The sequence below is a fragment of the Penicillium cataractarum genome (assembly GCF_028827025.1).
Source record: "Penicillium cataractarum strain IBT 29864 chromosome Unknown utg000002l, whole genome shotgun sequence".
Classification (NCBI taxonomy): Eukaryota; Fungi; Ascomycota; class Eurotiomycetes; order Eurotiales; family Aspergillaceae; genus Penicillium; species Penicillium cataractarum.
In genome coordinates this window covers 4,508,359-4,530,114 of record NW_026622738.1, presented here as the reverse complement: position 1 = coordinate 4,530,114, position 21,756 = coordinate 4,508,359, and the positions used below count along the sequence as shown (strand labels likewise).

The following is a 21,756-nucleotide window of genomic DNA, read 5'->3' as shown; positions in this document are numbered from 1 at the left end:
ATATTTTCTCTTCAGTAGTTTCGGCAACTTCCGACACCCCGCAAAATTTGCAGATAAGCCGGGAGCTTCCTACTACAAATAGAAAACAATCAGCATGCAAATAAGTGCATAAGGTATTTAGGAAATGAGACCATTGACTGTTTACCCCAATCGCCAGGCCGAGACCAAAAGAACATGACTAAAATACCGTTGTGCCAACGGACGTGCATACCATGGCTGCACAAAGCACATCAAGCATTGGACAAGATCGTGCCAACCCACGTTCCAAGACTACAAAATGCGGAGTAGCGGGGTGCAGCAAGCAAAACATTTAGCAAATCGAATCTTCTAAGAATAATATAGATGATCGACTAATGACCGTGCCACCGACGAACCAGACCTTGATGCCATCCAGGGCCCATCCGCGCTAGTCCCAAAACAGTCACTATCTGGAGAGGCGAGGCGGATGTGGATTCGGGAACCGCAAAAAAACTGACGATTCGTGCTGCCGATGGAAGGTCACGGCTCTTGCGACAATATCATGGGGGAAAGGAAAATTTTTTTTCTTTCAGGCCTCTTGCCTGGATATTTAATCTTGACATCGCATGGTTCTAGTCTTGGGTGGTGATTCTTGTGCTGATACTCGCTGGGGACGTTCGTTCGATCTATACGCTGTGAGATAATTGGTCCCACCACGAAACCGGAGAAGTGAGGTCATCTTCTGGAACTCTCCGCATCGGCATAGTTGTGGCAGTTCTGGAAACTGGGTTATCTGATTGTGAGGTGACTGTCCTGGGAGCCTCCAGGAGTATCTGCGACGGCCTGAACGGACAGCCATGGTCTTCGCACGTGGCGATGTCTCTGGCCATGATGAGCAAGCCATCGGTAAGTCATGCATCAAAATAAAACCACATCAGGCATGTCTTTTATTCGCAAAATCACTGACCCTCGTGTTCAGACCATAATGACCCGGGTAGCAACATCGAGATCGTGTCCTGGAATGGACCGAAAGATCCCGAGAACCCGTACAACTGGCCGCTCCGTCAAAAATGGACATTGACATTGTTAGCGGCATTTGCCACATTCATTACCATGATGAACGGCACTATCATCACAGTGGCCCATGCCGCGATCAATGAGGAATTTGGCATCTCAGACGCCGACTTCCCTCATTCGTACTGGCCAGTGACATCCTGGGCCGTCGGCGGCGGCTGCTTTTCCCTCCTCATCCTGCCTCTCATGGAAGAGTTTGGTGTGAGATGGGTGTTCTTGTTGGCTTACGTAGCCTTCGTCTGTTTTGTGATTCCTCAAGGGTTGGCACAAAACTTTGTCACGTTGATCGTGACGAGGTTCTTCGCCGGTGGGTGTGTCTCTATCCTGGCCAATACCTCTGCCACGGTGATTGGGAATGTCTGGGATACTGAGAAGGCACGGAATATCCCAGTCAGTCTCTATATCGTCACCTACCTGGTAGGAGCGAGCATCGGACCCGTCATCGGTGCACCCATCTTCGAGTTCCTCTCGTGGAGGTGGATCAGTTATCTGCAGCTGATCTGGCTCGGTGCTCTCTTCCCAGTATATTTCTTCCTCTTCAAAGAGTGTCGAGGTATCGCCATTCTGGGTCAACGGGCAAAGGCATTGCGAAAGGAGGGGAAGATGGCATATACCCAGCACGAGATCGATAGCGAGGGGACGTCGATGATGATGATCGTGGCTCGCAGCGCAACACGACCTCTCGTCCTATTCTTCACCGAGTCAGTCGTCTTCGTTTCTTTCATGTGGTCTGCCTTCACGGTAGGAACACTATACCTATTCACACAATCCGTCGAACAAGTCTTTGTCGGGCTGTATGATTGGACCCCTTCTCAAGCCGGATACATCCAAGCCGCAATCGTCGTCGGCGAAATCCTAGGCTGGGTAGGAACTCTATTCTCAGGCAAAATTTATTTCGACTCTGCAGCGCGCAACACCGAGGTGCCTGGTACTCCCATTCCCGAAGCAAGACTCTACCTCGCCATCGTGGGTGGCGTGCTCGGTATATCCGGCGGCATGTTCACATATGCGTGGACCTCATATGCCAACTTCCCATGGATTGCACCGGCGGTTGGTCTCGCCATGGTGGGGGCTGGGAGTGTGATCGTCGTGACTGGAATCTCCGACTACGTCGTCGATGCCTACGCCAAGTACGCCGCGAGCGCAGTCGGAATCATTGTCACTGGCGAGAACACCTTCTCAGCGTTTTTGCCCCTGGCAGCTATGAGCATGTACAACACGCTCGGATTTCAGTGGGCGAGTACGTTACTTGCGTTTATCTCGCTAGCGTTATCATTCGCGCCCATTCTGTTTGTCGTTTATGGAAAGCAGATCCGAGAACGGAGTCCGTTCATGAAAGAAGCAATGCTTGAGAAGAGGAGGAAAAGCTTTGACTCCTCCGTTTAGCCAACATTGAATGTACATACTCCGTCCTCCGTGCCTATTTTTGTTTCTGGCGTGTACATACAAACATACAAACTACTGCAATCCGCTTAATTCAAATGCCGAACGAACTACTCCGTCCTGCGATACGACCGACCTGCTTCAGATTCTTTGAATAATTCTCCGGGACTGGTCAGGTTTCTAAGATGTCCCCCCACTCCCCCAACTCCTATGCCCACCTTTGAATCCGATAGATTGCAGAGTACTCGCAACGTTCTCGATAAGTAGAAGGACGAGCCGACGAGGTCACCGGGCGTTGCGAGAGTGGACCACGCCCCGAAAAGCAGGCCCTCAATTGAGGCTCCCAAAAAAGAATTTGAGTTTGGACATATGTGGATACAATAGAGTAACTGTACTACAGTATCCAGTAGTAGTGTGTAGAAGTGTAGTGTGTACTCCATACTAGCCTCGTTGTTGCATTGGAGACCATTCCTGAAACTAAGACACTTCCAAGAAAAAGAAAAAAAAAACCACGCGGGACGAAACCTTGATGGCCCACGAACGGGGGGGCGACGGCGCATGACTCGTGAGGTCGGTTTAACAATACGAATTCCAATTGTCGGCACCGTTGGCCTCATCGTTCTCGTGAAAGAGGGGCAAGAGAACGTGGTGGGACATTCGGTAAGAATCAATATTGAATATACTTTTCTCGCTAGGGGAGGACATGCACGAGGCAGTCGGAGGTTTTCCAGAATAGGGCTTAGAACGGGTTCGCATCCGCTAGCCCCAGTTGGCGGGTCGACACCGACCTGAACTTCGTTCCTGGATAAACCAGAACCGCGCTGTTATCGGCCACCATGATGAACTCTGCAGGGGAAATAACGTTTGGAAAGGTGAATGACAACTTGTTCGTTCGTGAAGTTTGTTAAGCGATGGTCGTTGTGAATACTACCCCATTGTCGATCTAGATGGTTGATCATACCCCCTTCCCACTCGGAACCCGTCGGCCAGCGAAAGTTTGGACTCCATAGAGCCGCGGTATATCAGGCTTTCGCTCTTCAAGTTACTGTGCAATGGCAGTCGTCATGGGAAAGAGTCCGAAGGTGTGCAGTGTACGCAGTAGCGTACTCGAAGATCACCCCTCGACAGGGGGGTCTCCCACATAGCGCATCCAGAGGAACAACTATACGAACTAAACATAGTTGAGTTCAACGGACTCGGTCATGGCATGGCAGGCATACTACGTATGCCGTCATCTCGAGTTTCCCCTTGTGGTATGCTGCAGCAGTAGCACCGAGTTGAATATTCCCAGCCACGGAATTTGATACGGAAGAAATCAAGGCTCCACGGCCACCAACGAGGCTAGAATGCTAGACCTTCTAGATCGTTTCATGCTGGACGATCAAACGGACACGCCTCGCCATGTGCCCTGTGCGGCCCACCCGCCCGAGAATCAGGTCGAGTCTAGTCCAGGGGGAAAAATGCCCGAAAGCTCGAAGCTGAAACCTCCACTTAGAGTCTATCGTTGAGCCAGCACATCCTGCTTCCGCGCTGTTCAGTTGTTGTTGTGGAATCATGTTTCCGAAAGTACTCCGTACACTTCGTAGTCCATGGTCTATCAGGCTAGCATGACCTCCCCCCCTCCCCTCTTTCCAGCCTCCCTAGGGACTCTTTCTTGATTTGGTAATAGCGTGTTTTTTATCAACTAGTTAGCGAGTCGGCGTCGTTGTGGATGAACCAAAAAGTAAGACATTGCTTGGGGCTAGAATGCTTGCTGTTCCTGTCCTTGATCTTCACAGACCATCACGACATTGATGCCCAGACTATGCCCGCATGTTCGAGGGTAAGACACGATGTTACAGCGGGCAACTTTAAACAGCGGCACGGCATCATGATGCAGGGAGATCAAACAGTATCAGACGAGGGGGAGACCTAAAAAAAGTTGCGTGAAGACTCATTGTTGGGGCTCTCGGGCGGACTCCTTTTTGGGGTTTGTTTTTTTTTGGGAATACAGTACGGAGTAGTTCGTTAGGAGATGGATCGATGGTTAAGCGATATAGCTAAAGTCTGGTTATGATGGACCCTACCCGAAGAATTTTTTTCTCTCCGAGATCTTGGATGGAGTCGCCATGTGTTTTTTTTTTCCCATGTGTTTTTTTTGTTTGGACCTTGGGACGGGTTACTACTCGCGTCCAGGGGCGGGCCAAGCTTTTGATTTTGACCTGTTTTCAGCCTCGCGAGGGGAACCGGGCTTTGGAAAGTTGGGACGCCTAACAGGCTGGCACATGGAATAATACAGTCAATATGATTAGATTGATAGATATGTGATTTCTATATTATGATATAAACGTGGATCAGGTACCCGGCAGTAGTATCCATGGGTAACCCGTGGCGAAATGGATAGAGAGAATTCGACAAGTCAGAAGAGAGCTGGAAATTGACCCGGAGCCCTAATGCATGCACTCCAGACGGCAAGGTTGGCACCTTTTCTCCAACGGGGGAATCTCGGGGCCCGCCCGTATAGACTACGGGAGTTACTACGGGAGTATTAACAACAGTGCAGTATAGAGCATGGGTTGTAGGTTGCCAAAGTCGAGGGTTGCGACGCAGGGGGGAAAGGGTAGACCACACGCTAAAAAGCAGGGAGTACTGTGGTCAGTTGACAACTTGACATGGCATGAGCCATGTCAAGTTGTCATTGCTCATTCGACATGCATGATCCGGCCGATCATAACCCTCTATTTTGGACTCGTTCGTTTTGATGTGTCGTGCGCAAAAATCAGTTCTAGTCGGGAAGTCCGGAAAGAAAAGCGATCAGGTCCAGCCACAGCCGTTTGTCCACGGGCTCCAAGAGTCGTCGAAGAGGGATCGGAGAAATATCAGAAACGGGGAGGTGTACTGGATACTGGAGAGAGCAACAAACCCGGGACGGACACCCGGTCGTGGACAAGGGGCCAGAAGGGCTAGCGTGTCGAGCAACTTGGGAAGAGTCGACTCGGGAGGAGTGGGACGGAGGGTGGGAGGATTCGTTTCAGTGGCTGCATGTAAGCGCCCACTGACTCTGAAACAACCCGAGGGCGGGTGCTTCAGATTCTCCAGTCAGGTCCCAGCGCCAGTTTGACCTCGCAGCTCTTGGCATGGTCCGGATGGGAGGGTCCACTGGTGGATTCTCGTTGGCTCTAACCAGCCTCGATCCCCTGTCGCGATGGACCTCTCATGGCAGAAAATGATCCCTTGGCCTTTTGAATGGAGTACAGGATGCACAGACATTCTGCAGTCCAGTCACCCAGTTGGACGAGGGATGCGTCGAATCACCGTTGAAGTACCGATCGGTTGAATTTCTGCAAGGCACGGGGAAACCTGGGAGAAAAGTGGGAAAGGAGGAGAAAGGAGGAAGAGGATGAGGAGTCGCAAAGACAGCCTCGCATTGTTGACTCTTTTCAGTTCAGAGTACAGTTGGAGTTTGTTGATGGAGACAAATCACCAATCGTTAAGAAGAAGATTGATGGAGCCCTGGAATTCCACTGGCAACAGGGACAAGTGGGCCTGGCTGGGTCACGCGTATCGGAAGTATTGGTGACAGTACAGTACGGCGTAATATTGGACAATTATAGAGATTTATACTTTAGAATGACATAAATAACAGCCTAGCCCTCATACCATACCAGTCATGACCAGTCATCCGGGATCTGGCGCTTCGCAGTCTTTCCCAGTCTTGCTACTTCCCGTACCTCCCGATTCTTATTATTAGGACGGTACTCACTCCATCACTGACGTTGTGTATCTTTCCCCCTTCTTCCTCTTCGTCCTCTCCTCATCTCCATCTCCCTCCCCTCCCACTCTCATCTTCACCTTCGTTTCTTTTCTTCCGCTGTGCGAGGAATTCCCCCACAGAGTTTCGCTACCGGCTGGTCCAGTTCAATCTCTGTCATCTTTCTTTATTGTCTTTCTCTTTGTCGTCTCTGACAAGTCAAAAAATAACAAGAGGCCGGCTCCTCTTATTCCACCATCTCGACCCGGTAATCGCGCGTGCTGATTACCGTCGGTTGTCCGAAAAGATCTTCGTCTACCGATATATCGATCTATATACTATTACCTCGATTTTCATATCACAGCATCGCAATCGCGCCCGTTATCTGCTGATCGCCTTGCGACGTTGATCCTCCCCCCTCTCATTGCGCCTTGTTGATCCGACCCGCCCTGTCGAATCATTTCTAACGGTGAGTCTTGGAAACTGGGTCAAGGTCTTAAACAGAGAATAAAGGTCGCCGGTATCACGGTCTAGTCCCGTGCTGGCGTCCTTCTTTGTTCGCGACAATCTTTTATCTATTGCCGCTGCTCCTTCCCGGTCGGCGCTGATGGTTTCTTGCAGAGCGCGTGCACCATGTATCCTCAACACGGTCCCCCGATGGCACCTCCCCAGAAGCCAGAGACCTTCATGCTATCAACTGAAGCTCAACAAAGCCTCCCTCACGATGCGCAAGTCGCCCTGCAGCAAGTGGATAATCGTACGTCGTTGGTCCTCGGGATGTACAAAATGCATGGCCTGCCCTGCTCACCAGTGACTAGTGAAATATTTCCTCCTCTCGGCCCCTGTCGACTGGCAGCCTGACCAGCTGATTCGCCGCTTCCTCCTCCCGACCGGCGACTATGTCTCTTGTGTTCTCTGGTTAGTGCCCAGTGCCGACGACACCGAGCCCCCGCGCGAGGCCGACCGCTAACAAACGTCACCCTCTAGGAGCAACCTCTTCCACATCTCAGGAACCGATATCGTGCGATGCCTTGCCTTCCGATTCCAAGCCTTTGGCCGACCCGTGAAGAACTCTAAGAAATTCGAGGAGGGCATTTTCTCCGATCTGCGAAATCTCAAGGCTGGAACCGATGCGACCCTGGAGGAGCCCAAGAGCGCATTCTTGGATTTCCTGTACAAGAACAACTGCATCCGTACCCAGAAGAAGCAGAAGGTTTTCTACTGGTACAGCGTTCCCCACGACCGATTGTTCCTCGATGCGCTCGAGCGAGACCTCAAACGCGAGAAGATGAACCAAGAGGCTACCACGGTCGCCGTGAGCGAGCCGGCCTTGTCGTTCGAGTTTGACTCGTCCCAGTCCTTGTATGAGCAGTTGACCAAGGCACAACAAGCGAATACATCCTCGTTTGCTGCCGCTGCCCACGCCCACGCAAGTACGACATATGGCCAGCCCAGTTCCCCCGTGGTTCGGACCGTTGACGCAATGCCTCCTCCCCAGATGGCTCCCCCAGCGATCCCGCTCCTGCAGGACGACCATGGCAATCCGACGATGTACGGCAATCCCCAGATGCCACTTTCGAACATTCTAGTCCAGAGCATCATTAAGCGCGAGCAAGATTACGGGCCCATCCAGTATGACCGCAATGGAATGCCCCTCGCCCGCATCCACCAGCGCCATTCGTCCATGCCTACCTTCTACGAGTACTCGCCTGCCCCGTCTTTCGTCTCTTCTCAGTACGAGGATTACAGCAACCGCGGCCTGTCCTTTGAACCGGTGACCCCACCGCAACATTCGGTCGGCCTGGGTGCTGAGCCCGCGTATATCGCCAACGAGGATACGGGTTTGTACACTGCCATTCCGGATCTCGCCAACGCGGCGCCGTATAATCCCATGATGCAGCTTCCGCCATCCAACTTTGCGGCTGGTCACTACCCGAGTGCCTCTCGATCCTTTTCGTCCAATGCCTACTCCGTCATCGAGGGCTCTCCGACTTACAAGCAGCGAAGGCGACGACCCTCTATGACCCCAGGCCCGGCTAATGGTACCCCTGGGGCTCCTAACGGGTCTCAAGTGGCCCCCTCCTCCCAACCTCCACCTTACGCCGCACACCGCCCGAGCGATCTTCGACGGTCCGTGTCTAGCTCGGTGGCCCCGGTTGCGGAGGGCGAGGAGCCTGGACATGATCTATCTCACACGTACCCAAGCGCCATGCTTCCTCAGAAGGACTTGTTGCAGGAAATCTCACGTCATGGGACCCCGCTCCAGCACCTGGAGGAGTCCGTTGATCAGCACGCGGTGCCAATCAGCAACCCTCCAGATGATTTAACAGCGCTCCCTACTAGTGCAGCTATTGAAACAACGGTTCAAAACAGCACTGGCCGGTCGGACCGTGCGGGCCCTGGTCCTGCACGTCGTGCCAGGAGTGCGACCATGATGGAGCTTGGACCGTATCCCCAGAAATCTCACTCGTGCCCAATCCCGTCCTGTGGACGGCTCTTCAAGAGATTAGAGCACCTGAAAAGGTAAGCTTCATTTCTATTTTTGCATACCCTGCCGTTACCGGTGGGGCTGACATCTGCACAATGACCCGGTGTGATGGTTTCGATAGCCGCCGACTAACTTGGGCGCTTAGGCATGTGCGTACCCACACGCAAGAGCGACCTTACCCCTGTCCATACTGCAGCAAAGCTTTCTCTCGTTCCGACAATCTTGCACAGTAAGCTGATCCTGCATGATTACCCTGATGACCTCATACTAATTTCGCTTCCAGGCACCGTCGCATCCACGAGGCCCAACAAGATGGCCAAGCACCTATTGCCAACGAGGATGACTTGGAGAATGATGGCAACGAGTTCGAGTCTGCCGGTGAGGACTCGTCGCCACCTGCACACCATGCCCCGCACACCATGGTTCAGATGCCCGCGATGACCTCGATGGCGACATCCATGAGCATGCCTTCGGCAATGCCCACTATGGTCCCTGCTCCTCATCAGATGATTGCCCCGCAGCTTCTTCAGCAACAGATGTAAGCTGCGTTCAGGCTTTGAGTATCCCTGGTGTGGGTTTGTCGGTTAAGTCTGCGTACGCATTTAGGCGTCTTGACTCTGGTGTTTAATTCCTTTATGGCCATTCCTTTCAGCACCACGACTACTCCACCAAGGATATTCCATCCCATCATCTATTGTTCATTTTTTTTGTGATCTGTGGCTGGTGATGTTGTTCGATACACATCTCCATATACTCATCCCGTCTGCATGACATGCTTGTTCATTTTTCTTTGTTGCTCTCTCCGTGTGATTTATCTATCTCTGGGTTACTGGTTGGTTGTGCTGTGCTCTGGCTTTTGGGACTTACTGCTCTTGTATTATCGCCTTGCGAACTTTAGCCTGAAACCCGTGGCACGGATTGGAACCTGGCCTGGCGGGTACGGGCACGGGCAACTTGCGGGGGTGCACTCTTTTATTAGGGAAGGACTGTTGATGGATCTAAGGGACATGTTGATATGGCTTTTCTGGAATATCGGGTATCTTCTAGGGAAAGTGGGAATTACTTTTTTTTCTTGTCTCTATTGTGGTTGATTCTGCTTTTGGTGGTGGATTAGTGCCGTCTTTTGTTGCGGCTGGTTTATACTATAGACTTTAACGAATTGACTTGACAAAAATTGGCAAAAAGATATACTATCACTCGTGTTTTTCTCTGTCCAGCTATTAGTACCTTAATATGCTTGAAAAGGAGGGGCACAACCTCATTGTTCACCATTACTCATCCGATATCTTCACAATGTTCCCGATTCGGCCCCAGAGCCAAGACATTTGAATATCACGTGCGCTGACGTCTTCTCCCCGAATACGCAGCTGAGATAGGCCGCGCATGAACATCTTCGTCTTGAGCTTTACAGCTAGTGATTCCAGCCTTCAATACTCCACTCGACTAGCAAGCCAGAGCGCTATCACTAAATTTCCTCCGAGCCCACGCGACCACCCAACTGTCCGACTATCAGAACCCCTTCTACCCACTCGCAGCCCCGAAGACTGGATACCTCACTACACAGTTGACCGCCAACGAGTCGTTAATTCCGAAACAAGGACAACAGTGCGACTATTTCAGACTCCCGAAACCTCCAATTTGCAACCTCGCATCCTCCACCCACCAACAAATAGCTCCTATGCTTCCTCTCCGCTCTCCCTGAATCGTTCGTGGGGTATAACAGTTAGTGTGGGTCAGCTCTTATCGGCATCGCGCAACGCCGACACATACCCATGGTCCAAGTACGATCGACTGCGCATACCGTCCACGAATCTTCGCCCCTTATGGAGTCACGGCGTAGGAGTGACTCTGATGTGCAGCTGGGGGGTTATGGCGAGGTTGAAGATAAGGATTTGGATGATTCGTCGAAGAGTGGGTGGTATTTGTTTTTGTTGACGATTTCGATTGGAGGGTGAGTTCTGCGTGGGCTGGGATGATTGTGGCTGGGAGATGTGATTGTGATGGCCTCTGATTATGGTTATGGAATAGGTTGCAGGTTGTTTGGTCTGTGGAGTTATCTAATGGGTCGGTAAGTTCTTATCTTTCTCTTGAAGAATTGAAAGGTGGAGGTTGACGTTGTATGGTGCATGTTGTATGGTGCATGAGGAGTTTCTACCGGACATATCACTGATCATTATCACTCTATAGCCCTATCTGCTCTCGCTGGGAATGAGCAAGGCTCTTCTCGCGTTTGTCTGGATAGCAGGACCCGTGACCGGTACCCTGGTGCAACCGTATATCGGAATCCGGAGCGACAATTGCAGACATCCATGGGGCAAAAGGAAACCGTTTATGGTTGGTGGTGCTGTGGCACTTATCATCTCTTTACTTGCCCTGTCTTGGGTGCAGGAGATCATGGGTGTGTTTTTATCGGTATTTGGCGTCGATCGACAGTCCGGCGGTGCGAAGATAACCAATATCGTCGTTGCGACTATTTTGATGTATTGTCTGGATTTTGCGATTAATACTGGTATGTTTGGGGACCATCCATTGTGGGCATGTTCGATCTAACCAGGTTGATTGCAGTGCAAGCTGCGATTCGAGCGTTTATTGTGGATAACTGTCCTGCTCACCAGCAGGAGGTTGCCAATGCTTGGGCTAGTCGGTTGACAGGCGTTGGCAATATCTGCGGGTTTATCTTTGGATATCTTGATTTACCAAAGATTTTACCATTCCTTGGAAAGACGCAGTTCCAAGTTCTCTGCGCGCTGGCTTCTATATCTCTTACCGTCACACTGCTCGCCAGCTGTCTCTACATCAAAGAGCGCGACCCCAGACTGGATGGACCACCACCATCTGATGGTCTGGGCCTCGTCTCTTTCTTCCGCCAGGTCTTCAAATCTATTCGCAATCTACCACCGCAGATTGCGCGGGTCTGCGAGGTACAGCTCGCCGCATGGGCTGGATGGTTCCCATTCTTGTACTATGCGACTACCTACGTTGGCCAGCTTTATGTCAACCCGATCTTTGCGGATCATCCTGACATGTCGGATGATCAGATTGATCGGACGTGGGAGGATGCTACTCGGATTGGCACTTCTGCACTTCTTGCTTATGCCATTATCTCCTTCGTTGCTAACATTGTCCTCCCGCTCCTTGTGATCCCCACGTCGGGCCAAGTCTCCGAGACGACAGCCCACCATGAACGAGTTGTCTATCCCGAGAACGAGGATGGAGGTACTACGGGAGATTCTTACGAGCCCCTCCTCGACGGAACACCTCATAAGATTGTTGAGGAGGAACCGACGTGGCTCTCCCGTCTTCAAATCCCCGGCCTGACACTTCGCCGAACCTGGCTTCTCTCGCATCTCCTTTTCGCAGTATGCATGTTCAGCACTTTCTTCATCTCATCTTACCCCGCCGGATCAGTGGTCATCGGGTTCGTCGGAATATCCTGGGCATTGACACTATGGGCACCATTTGCCCTGATCTCGGCCGAGGTAGCCCGCACCGATGTCACACGGCGCCCACATCGTCACGACACAGGGGGAGTCGGCTCCGCGACGGAGCCCGGGAGGGCACATACTGCTACCACCTCCGGGTCTTATGCGCCCGTTTCTAGCGAGGATGATCATGAAGATGAAGATGAACATGATGCTAGAGACCATGATCTAGAGAATGGTGGTCAAAAGCCCGTTCTTATCAGTGAGGAAGAGAACCTTGCGCAGGCGGGTATTGTGTTGGGTCTGCATAATGTGGCGGTTTCATTCCCTCAGATCTTTTCTAGTCTGATCTGCAGCGCCATCTTCAAGGTTGCGCAGAAGCCGCGCGGCGAGCCGTGGGATGATAGTGTGGGATGGGTGCTTCGATTTGGTGGATGTGCTGCACTGGTTGCGGCATGGCTTACCAGGAGGTTGGCCGAAGGCTCCAAATGAAGCTCATGTCTTACCTACACGCTTGAGCCATCGTGTTGACTGTAGGATCACCCTGCATTGTCATGACCCCTCTGATTTGAGTCCTGTAAGGGCATGCCGATGATGTATTAACGGGAGGCAAGTGGGTCAGCCCTGGACGATGCAGTCATCGCCCGAATGTAGGGGGCATGATATGATCTGACACCATCTTGTCCTTTGTTATGTGCAAGTACTTAATGTAAATTTGTAGACTTATTAGCTATAATAGTACTTTGATATAGAAGGCGTGCCCCTTTCTTTGTTGAGTCGGAGATACAGACGCCGTTTATTAACCGCGTTGGCCGTTTCTTGGCAGTTGCGCGGCACTCGGAAGAGGCCCACGTGTCAGATTTCACGTAAAACAGAAACGTTACAATACAGAAACAGATCAGTCCCGGTTTCTCGCGGTGCCATGCTTACTCTCGTATTACGTATTGTACTTCGTATACCATACCAATCCGCCGACCTGTCCCTCCGCTCGCCGGATGCAACTCAACTCAGAACTCCAAGCCCGACCACCTTGAACTCCGAAGTCCTACCTGTCACTGATCGCGCTGCATCTCACTCCCTCCCTTATCCAGCACCTTTAGGCCTGCGGATTATGCGCGCCTAGTCTTGCCCTATTTGACTCGCCGCGCGGGAGTTTCTTAACTGCCAGGTGTCATCCGCGCCGGACCCTCACAGGTTCGTGATCGAGTCGCAATGGCCACTCAAGTGATGGGCGAAGCCCTCCACGCGCTGCTTCGTATGTGATCCTATTACCTTCGGTCCTTTTTTTTTGCTTGCTTCTGCTCTTCTAGAGTTCTTTGGCTAACCTTTAATTCTTATCCTTATTGCAGGGCGAGCGGCGGAAGACACAGATCCCGATGGTACGCTTGCACAAAGCTCCCGAGCCCCTCTCCCTCGGTTGATGCCGATAAGTCTGGATTGGAATACAATGATCTGACAAGATGTTTTGGGATTACAGATGCTCCTGAAGCAGGCTCCAAGGAGATTACAAGCTCCTGGGCGCTGTTTATTATGATTATGTTGTTGATGTTTGCCCTGTTCACGAGTTACATCCTCCAACAGAGGAAGATCCAAGCTGTCCACGAAACAGTACTATCGATTTTTGCGGGTATGTTGACTCCAAAGTGATGCGAAAGTCTCTTTCATACCTGGGGTAAAGGGGCGCAGGAATTGCCGGACTGGTTGTGCTGACAGGTTGACAGGGATGTTCGTCGGGCTAATCATCCGCCTCTCCTCCAAGTCCAATCTCCAGGACAGTGTCGCCTTCGACTACCAATTTTTCTTTAACCTCCTCCTCCCTCCTATTATCCTCGCTTCCGGATACGAGCTCCATCAAGCGAATTTCTTCCGGCATATCGGTACAATCCTTACCTTTGCGTTCGCCGGTACTTTTATCTCGGCCATCGTCCTCGGCCTCGTATTGTTCCTCTGGACACGGATCCCGCTGGACGGGCTCAACATCTCCTTTGTCGAGGCGATTTCTGTCGGTGCGACACTATCCGCTACCGACCCTGTTACTATTCTCGCTATCTTCAACCTTTACAAGGTCGAGCCGAAACTTTATACGGTGATCTTTGGAGAGGCGCTTCTGAACGATGCTATTGCTATTGTGCTTTTCGAGACTGCGCAGAAGTACGCGGAGAGTGAGGCTGGCTCGTTGACTTTCTTGAATCTTTTTGAGGCTATTGGTCTCTTCTTGCTTGTCTTCTTTGGTAGCATGTTGGTTGGTATTGTGGTTGGTATTGCTACTGCGCTGGGACTTAAGTACACTTTGGTTCGGCGGATGCCGAAGATTGAGAGTTGTCTGATTGTCCTGATTGCCTATGCCAGTTACTTCTTTTCCAATGGCGTGCACTTGTCAGGTAGGCTTATGACCGATGGATACATTCTTGCAAAGGAACACGCAAAGCTAACCTATCTTCACACAGGCATCGTGTCCCTCTTGTTCTGTGGTATCACTTTGAAGCACTACGCCTACTATAACATGTCTCGCCGAACACAGTTGACCACGAAATACCTGTTCCAGGTGATGGCCCAGTTGTCGGAGAACTTTATCTTCATCTACCTCGGACTGGACCTGTTTGTTGAGTCGAACCTCCATTTCAACCCGCTCTTTATTCTAGTGTCGGTATTTGGAATCTGCCTTGCTCGCTACCTTGCTGTGTTCCCACTTTCAAAGGCGATCAATTGGTTCATTCGCTATCGGGCCCGGCGTCGGGGTATGGAAGTTGCCGATGAATTGCCCTTCGCCTATCAGGCGATGCTCTTCTGGGCCGGTCTGCGTGGTGCTGTTGGTGTCGCACTGGCAGCTGGTCTTTCTGGCGTTAATGCGCCAACTTTGCGTGCCACAGTTCTCGTCGTTGTCGTGTTGACCGTCATTATCTTCGGAGGCACGACTGCACGCATGTTGGAAATCTTGGGTATTCGCACCGGAGTCGTTGAGGAGATTGATTCAGACGACGAATTTGACATTGAGGTCACCCACGGTGGTACCTACTACAAGCGCTCCGACACTGCGCTGGGATACACGCCCCGGCGCGCCGAGTCCGGCATCCCTCTCGATGGTGTCAATCAACCAACGCGCGCTGGTCTTGATCGGGCAGACAGTTACTCGACCGGCAGCAACCGTCGCCCCAGCCCACCCCAGGGTCATACCCGGATGTACTCGGCGGCCTACAGCCCCAAGGACGCGCAGTCCCGACGCGATCGCTCATCGACCGCAACCCTCCTTAACGGCGGTCCCGGCCCAAGTAGCCGAAGCATCAGCAGCGGTGGCAGTGATGACGAATTCGGCCTCCCGCCCGCAGGCAAGAACGCCGCCAAAGTCGCCCACCCCGACGAGTTCGACCTCGACCTGGACGCTCTATCAGACGACGACCTCCCACCCGCCGCAGGAAGCGCATCGCGCCTCCGCCGCGCGTCCTCCCACCCCTCACCGGGCGCCACGCCCTCACCCAACCCAATCTCAGCCAGCGTCTCCCCCGCCCGGCAGCCGCCAGGCCTTAGCGCTCGCGAGGCCTTACGTGACCTCTGGCAGGGCGGTGCCTCGGGCGATCACGCTGCCTGGTTCCGACAACTTGACGAAGACTACATCAAGCCGAAGCTACTACTTGATCAGTCGAATCACAAGGGACCCGGTGCGGTCTGATGGGGAAATTTTCTTTCTATTTTTGTTTTGGTTTTTGGATCGGTTTTGATACCTTGGGAAGAGTGGGCGGATAACACAGATAGGCCCTTCACCTCTTTTTCTTCTCGTTGCATTGGCTGTCTGTGTGCCTACAATATGAATGTATATTTAGCCTGTTGGTTCTGTGCTGGGATTTGCATTGTCGTAACAAGAATTTTTGGCTTTTCTTGAGTATCGTTCTTTTTCTTCTGACGGATGGGCTGGGTTTGACGTAGCCCTGGAGGCTGCGATGAATCGGTCCATTGTACTGTATGTTTGTTTGACTTTGGATCATGGTCAAAAATACTTGGTTATAGGCGTACTGTTCTTGGGCTCTTCTTAGAGATGTCTTTCCAACCGTGTATCAACTTGTCTTTTGACCTGTGTGCTAGACATCTTTCAGACCTCGTTTATCAGCTTCTCTTCACATCCCACCTTCCTGACTCTTACTATATAATGTGGAAAAGCAGTTTCGTGTGTCAAGCCTTGATAGAATTCAATTTCTAAGCTATTGAATGTTACTTGAGAGCAGCCTTCATGAACTTGCTAAGGTGATTCTGAGAACAATGTAAAACCAAGCTTGCCAACTCTTTATACGCCACCGGTTTCTCCTCCTCTTCACGACCATCATAGGTATCCTCAAGTTGCGACGCAGACGCTACAATTTCCTTATAGATATAGCGATCATGCTCCATTTTCCCAAGACAAACATTAAAAAGCCCGAATTTCAGCAAGATAGAGTTTAAAATGAGACGAGACATGCGGCCATTACCGTCTAAGAACGGATGAATGTTGACGAAGATGTGTGCGTATTTGGCGGCAAGCATAATGGGATCTATCAGTCCGGTTCTTGCAGCTTTATCGAGATCGGAGTTATATTGGCGGATCATCTCCTTCATTTTTTCTGGAATGCCCTCAGGGCTGATGAAAGTGTGAAGACCCACGCTGACGTCGTCTGTGCGATATACACTGCTATATTCTTTCCAAGATGCGCTTTCAGCGTCAACTTTGGACGTGAGGATGCGATGGGTCTCGAGGATGAGGTCTTCTGTGAGATCTTCGCCGTTGATGCCGAGCTTTTCGATTAGATAGGCTGCTGCTTTGGCGTGTTGGACAACCTCACGGTGAGTCTGTAGGATATCCGTATGGTTTGCAGGTAATCTGGCGTGTACACGCTGCTTCTGGATACGCACGTAGTACTTGTCATCTTTTTGAGCATCCTCTTCAAAGGTATCCTCTCCACAGAAAACCTTCATAGATAGTTGACGGGCGGCTTTGAGACCTGCACCCGCTTTGTCGATCATGTTTGAGCCGTAGACCACGTCAGATAGATTCTTTAAGATCATTTGGTCGAGGAAAGATTTTTAGAGGTCCCGATCACATGTAGGAGTGTCGTAAGGCGGTCCATGCTATCGATTACCTGGCTGAAAGCAAGCTCGGGGTTGAAAACTGCATGAGCGATTTCATAGCTATAGGCCTCGTCTTGGGTAATCGTCAGGTCTGTGTTATGGCCGTGGATAGAGACAGAGATCGTTCCTGGTTCCAGACGGGATGTAGATTTGATATGTGCCAGGATCTTTTGACCGAGACTGGCGTGATGGGAAGCATCGGTCATGGTCTCGGTGCTTTCGTGTGGGGGATCGGGGTAAGAGCTAGCGGGATTTGAAGAATAGTTGTACAACATGGAGGCTGATGTGGAGGAAGATGGATTAAAATCCTGGCTTGAATTCATCGGCGTTTCGAGATAGGCAAATTCTCCCACGAGAATCATCTGGCAGATATTGGGACTGAAGTTTACTGGTCGAGTAGCTGGTTTCTGCGAGATCTGAGAACGAATTTTCGAGAAGTGACTTGACTGTATGTGTAGTATAGAGAAGAGAAAGGAAATAGAAAGAAGATCAGTCCGAACATAGAAGTAGAAGGAATGGTTGCTGAGAGATGGCTTCCATAATAGGCCTAGTCCATATAGACCACTCCTAACTAGTCCTAATTGGGGCGAGGTAGTCATAATGAAGGTCCTTTGTGAGCTTAAAGCCAAATTAGAGACTAAATTATTAAGGAAAGTATACTGAAGGGCCCAATACTCCCTCTATATAGGGCATAGTTACTGAGATTAGATTCAGTAATGATCGTGACAAGACTTTTCTGCCACACTCGGCAACAATGACGGCGACGCCTATCACGATATCCCACACAGAGAGCAGGAAAGGGAAAGAAAAACTACATTGAATCTGTCGAAGGTGAAACGAAGGGAAAGGATTATATTGATGTTCACATGGGCTGAGAAAATAATTCGCAAACGCTAGTCCTACAGATCCCTATGGGAAGATCCGCCAACAGGAGAGGAGTCTCCATTGAATGACCTCGAGTATCATAAATGAATTTTCATTACCATCGGGCTGTTCAATAGTAATGATCGGCTGTTATGCTTAGCAAAGCAATATGTCGGCTTATCTCGCGATCCTATCTCTAAGCGGCTTGCTAGTTAGTGCGGTTCTTAGTAGCGATGCTTAAATTGTGCTGGCACGGGTTTTTTTATAATATGACACAAGCGATGTTGTAATGAACACGAAGTCATCCTTTATGCATCGGGCACTTCACTATCTATGTAATCCTGAAGCTTCTCAGCCAATAATATATCTACAGTAATTATCTGCGCTGTAATTCCGTCAAAAGCTCGCCTAGCCCCATAAGTTAAAGTAAAGCGGACTCTGGCCCGCTCTCGACCCCACTTAAATTGTTAAAGAAGCACTGGATTATCTGGGGTAAGCTCCAACCAGCAACCGGAGCAGATAAGAAAAGCCTCACCAGGATCAAAAGGATAAGCATTTCCAAGAAATCTCCATATTAGGTTAGAAAAGTGAGAAAAACTAGATACACGCCAATCATTCTAATCGCAAGATCAAAACCATCATACAAAACAACTACACAGCTTATCTCGTTCGGAACCAACTCACCAACCGGAAGACACGCCACGGCCTGTTATCTCTGCCTAGGCAGGGCAGTTATCGTAACAATCTGGCATGGTTTTAACGACGCCAAACTCAATACAGGCATGATTACCCTCATTGCGACGTTTCGCTCAGCCACTCAAACCCTACTCGCCCCGCTCGCTCTTGTCCCCGCTCCGCTTTCCCTATGATACTCAATTTCACCTGCTCCAGTCCTTGCCTAGGCTATGGGTTTATCGGGCCTGCCGGATGTGGGGGGTGGTGATGGCGAGTGTGGGCGCAGGCTATTGCGAAGGTCTATGCTTTCTGGAAAAGATAGTCGTGAGACAATTCTCGTGTCGGTTGTGTCTTAAAGGGGGGTTGATCTCCCATCGTGAAATGCGATTGCGATCGTCTGACTTTTTCGGCTGGCGGCCTTGTATGCATGCTGCATAATAGTCTTTGCTTTTTTCTAAATTCTTGCTGACTACTGTACCACGGTGGCCGATCTTTTATTTTGACCCTTTGACTTTGCCTGGAATGCCATTTATCTATCCCTTCCGAACCTTATCATCTTGATTCAACCTCATCACAGTATAGAGTGTCATTACAGTCGCCATGGCGGACGTGATTAAGCGGGCGCTCTCGCGCGATGCGAAATCACAACACACAATTGACAATGATGCCCCCGTCCAGGCTGGGGATACGGAGCTTCTGGGTAAGTTATGCCGTGTTGCACTCCGCCCTAGAGAAGACGAGTATAGTTACATTGTCTAGAAGCTTGAGAGGCTAATTACTGGATAGCGACTCTGGGTTACAAGCAGGAACTGCGCCGTCATTATTCCACGGTCCAGATCTTCGCCGTTGCCTTTAGCATCATGGGTCTTTTGCCATCGATTGCATCGACTCTGTCTTTTTCAATGCCCGCAGGGCCTGTGGGCATGGTTTGGGTAAGTCTTATCTTGAATTGACTCATGGATTAGAAGTGATGGCTGACATGTCTCTTCAGGGTACGCAACGATTCCACTGTCACGGAATATCGGGTTTATTAACACCAAATAGGATGGCTAGCTGCGAGTGTCTTTATTTTTATTGTCAGTCTGGCTATGGTAAGTAGAATCACCCGGGGATGACGTACATCTGCCATGGAAAGCATCAACTAATCGATATATCTCATTTACAGGCCGATATGGCATCCTCCATGCCCACTGCCGGTGGCCTTTACTTCTGGACTCACTACTTCGCCGCCGAGAAATGGAAGAACCCACTCAGCTTCGTTGTCGGATACAGCAACACAATTGGCCTCATTGGTGGTATCTGCTCAATTGATTGTATGCTCCGGACCCTACCCCCCAAAAAAGGAACTCCATTAACCTTGATATGTGTTTTAGACGGGTTCGCCAACATGCTCCTCTCAATGATCTCCATCGCCCGTGACGGCACCTGGACCGCAACACGGCCCATCATCTACGGCACATATGTAGCAACCGTATTCGCCCACGGAGTCATCGCCACATTTGGAGGTAGAATTATGCCAAGAATCCAATCAATCTGCATCTACCTCAACATTGGCCTGGTCGTAGCAACAGCAATCGCCCTACCCGTGGGCAAATCTAAGAACGACCCACCAATTAACTCAGGTTCCTACGTCTTCGGTGATGTAGAGAACTTGACTACGTGGCCGACGGGTTGGGCGTTTATGCTGGCGTGGTTGTCGCCTATTTGGACGATTGGCGCGTTTGATTCGTGCGTCCATATGAGCGAGGAGGCTACTCATGCGGCTCGTGCAGTGCCGTTGGGCATTATTGCTTCGACGGGGATGTGTGGGATTCTGGGATTCTTGTCGATGGCTATTATTGCTGCTGGGATGAGGCAGGATATTGAGGGGATTTTGAATTCTGAGTTTGGGCAGCCCATGGCTCAGATTTACTATGATGCGCTTGGCAAGAATGGTGCTCTCGGCTTTATGGCTGTAGTCATGACCGTCCAGTTCTTCATGGGACTAAGCATAGTAAGTCTACTCTCCTTCAATATCTCAACCTCCACTAAATTTCATGCCAGGTCATCGCAGCATCTCGTCAAAGCTGGGCCTTCTCCCGCGATGGTGCCCTCCCCTTCTCCTCCTTCTTCCGCAAAGTCAGCCAAAGCAGTCTAACCCGCTACCAACCCGTCCGCATGGTCTGCGGTGTAATTGGTGCCTCCGCTATCATCGGCCTACTCTGCCTCATCGACAACGCCGCGGCAAACGCATTGTTCTCTCTGGCCGTGGCTGGAAATGACCTCGCGTGGCTGACACCTATCCTGGCACGGCTCCTCTGGGGCCAGGATAAGTTTGTGCCGGGTGAGTTCTATACTGGCAAGTATTTGAGTAAGCCTATTGCGTGGACGGCTGTGATTTATATGGTTTTCGCTATTGTGTTGTGCATGATTCCTACGGAGGGGCCGAATCCGTCTGGTGAGTTGTCTGCATCTCTTGATAGATTGGTGTGTGCTAATAAGTGGTGATTGCAGCCGAGAATATGAATTATACTGTTGTTATCAATGGGGCCCTTTGGTTGGGAGCTTTGCTTTATTACTACGTTCACGCGAGGAAGACGTTCAAGGGCCCGCAGACCACTGTTTCGCCGGAAGATGAGGGTAAACAGTTGGAGGCGAAAGCTGCTGCAGAGAACTCGGAAAAGAGTTGATAGTCAATTTTCAGCGTTGTGAATATGATAGTAGATATTGGTACCTACATGGATTTATATACACAGAAGCCAGTACGTAGGTAGACTCCCTGTCTTCCTGGCCGCGTTACGCATATATTAAGTTGTTCCTCGCCAAGTCAGCACAGGATATTTGAGCATGTAATGGGTTACGAAAATTTGAGTCGCCTAGATCAAATGGCACTTTTCGTACTGACTCAATACATACCTAAGGGCATGTTGTCAGTAGATGCAGTTACCATTGATGTACAAAAGCCTTCGCACAAACAGCTGCTGTAGCTGCAGCATAAGTCTGCCATAGCTTGTTCTTATGGCTATCTGCATAGTCGCAGGCTCCCTTGATGATCACACAGGGAATGGGATCCCAGGCTCCAGCCCCTT

At 50.7% G+C, this 21,756-nt stretch overlaps 6 protein-coding genes across 6 annotated transcripts; 5 read left to right on the top strand and 1 right to left on the bottom strand.

Annotated features, from left to right (window-relative positions):
* Positions 1 to 815: 815 nt before the first annotated feature.
* On the top strand, positions 816 to 2,418 carry N7496_003662 (uncharacterized protein; the record flags this gene model as incomplete). Its single annotated transcript, XM_056696593.1, has 2 exons — positions 816 to 864; positions 938 to 2,418. 2 exons carry the CDS (start codon positions 816 to 818, stop codon positions 2,416 to 2,418), a joined length of 1,530 nt encoding a protein of 509 aa, XP_056558805.1.
* Positions 2,419 to 6,778: 4,360 nt separating this feature from the next.
* steA (sexual development transcription factor SteA) lies at positions 6,779 to 9,175 on the top strand (the record flags this gene model as incomplete). The annotated part of the gene is made up of 5 exons (XM_056696592.1): positions 6,779 to 6,902; positions 6,964 to 7,063; positions 7,133 to 8,668; positions 8,779 to 8,862; positions 8,917 to 9,175. 5 exons carry the CDS (start codon positions 6,779 to 6,781, stop codon positions 9,173 to 9,175), a joined length of 2,103 nt encoding a protein of 700 aa, XP_056558804.1.
* A 1,230-nt stretch (positions 9,176 to 10,405) lies between these two features.
* Positions 10,406 to 12,547, top strand: N7496_003660 (putative sucrose transporter; the record flags this gene model as incomplete). Its single annotated transcript, XM_056696591.1, has 4 exons — positions 10,406 to 10,584; positions 10,662 to 10,701; positions 10,821 to 11,142; positions 11,199 to 12,547. The coding sequence occupies 4 exons, from the start codon at positions 10,406 to 10,408 to the stop codon at positions 12,545 to 12,547; spliced, it is 1,890 nt and encodes a 629-aa protein (XP_056558803.1).
* Positions 12,548 to 13,267: 720 nt separating this feature from the next.
* Positions 13,268 to 15,722, top strand: N7496_003659 (bifunctional K:H/Na:H antiporter NHX1; the record flags this gene model as incomplete). Its single annotated transcript, XM_056696590.1, has 5 exons — positions 13,268 to 13,310; positions 13,405 to 13,434; positions 13,533 to 13,682; positions 13,777 to 14,436; positions 14,503 to 15,722. The coding sequence occupies 5 exons, from the start codon at positions 13,268 to 13,270 to the stop codon at positions 15,720 to 15,722; spliced, it is 2,103 nt and encodes a 700-aa protein (XP_056558802.1).
* A 536-nt stretch (positions 15,723 to 16,258) lies between these two features.
* On the bottom strand, positions 16,259 to 17,355 carry N7496_003658 (Fic family protein; the record flags this gene model as incomplete). Its single annotated transcript, XM_056696589.1, has 2 exons — positions 16,259 to 17,074; positions 17,122 to 17,355. The coding sequence occupies 2 exons, from the start codon at positions 17,353 to 17,355 to the stop codon at positions 16,259 to 16,261; spliced, it is 1,050 nt and encodes a 349-aa protein (XP_056558801.1).
* A 1,933-nt stretch (positions 17,356 to 19,288) lies between these two features.
* N7496_003657 (putative GABA permease) lies at positions 19,289 to 21,357 on the top strand (the record flags this gene model as incomplete). Its single annotated transcript, XM_056696588.1, has 8 exons — positions 19,289 to 19,388; positions 19,475 to 19,620; positions 19,680 to 19,698; positions 19,742 to 19,779; positions 19,854 to 20,001; positions 20,062 to 20,681; positions 20,732 to 21,125; positions 21,182 to 21,357. The coding sequence occupies 8 exons, from the start codon at positions 19,289 to 19,291 to the stop codon at positions 21,355 to 21,357; spliced, it is 1,641 nt and encodes a 546-aa protein (XP_056558800.1).
* Positions 21,358 to 21,756: the final 399 nt, after the last annotated feature.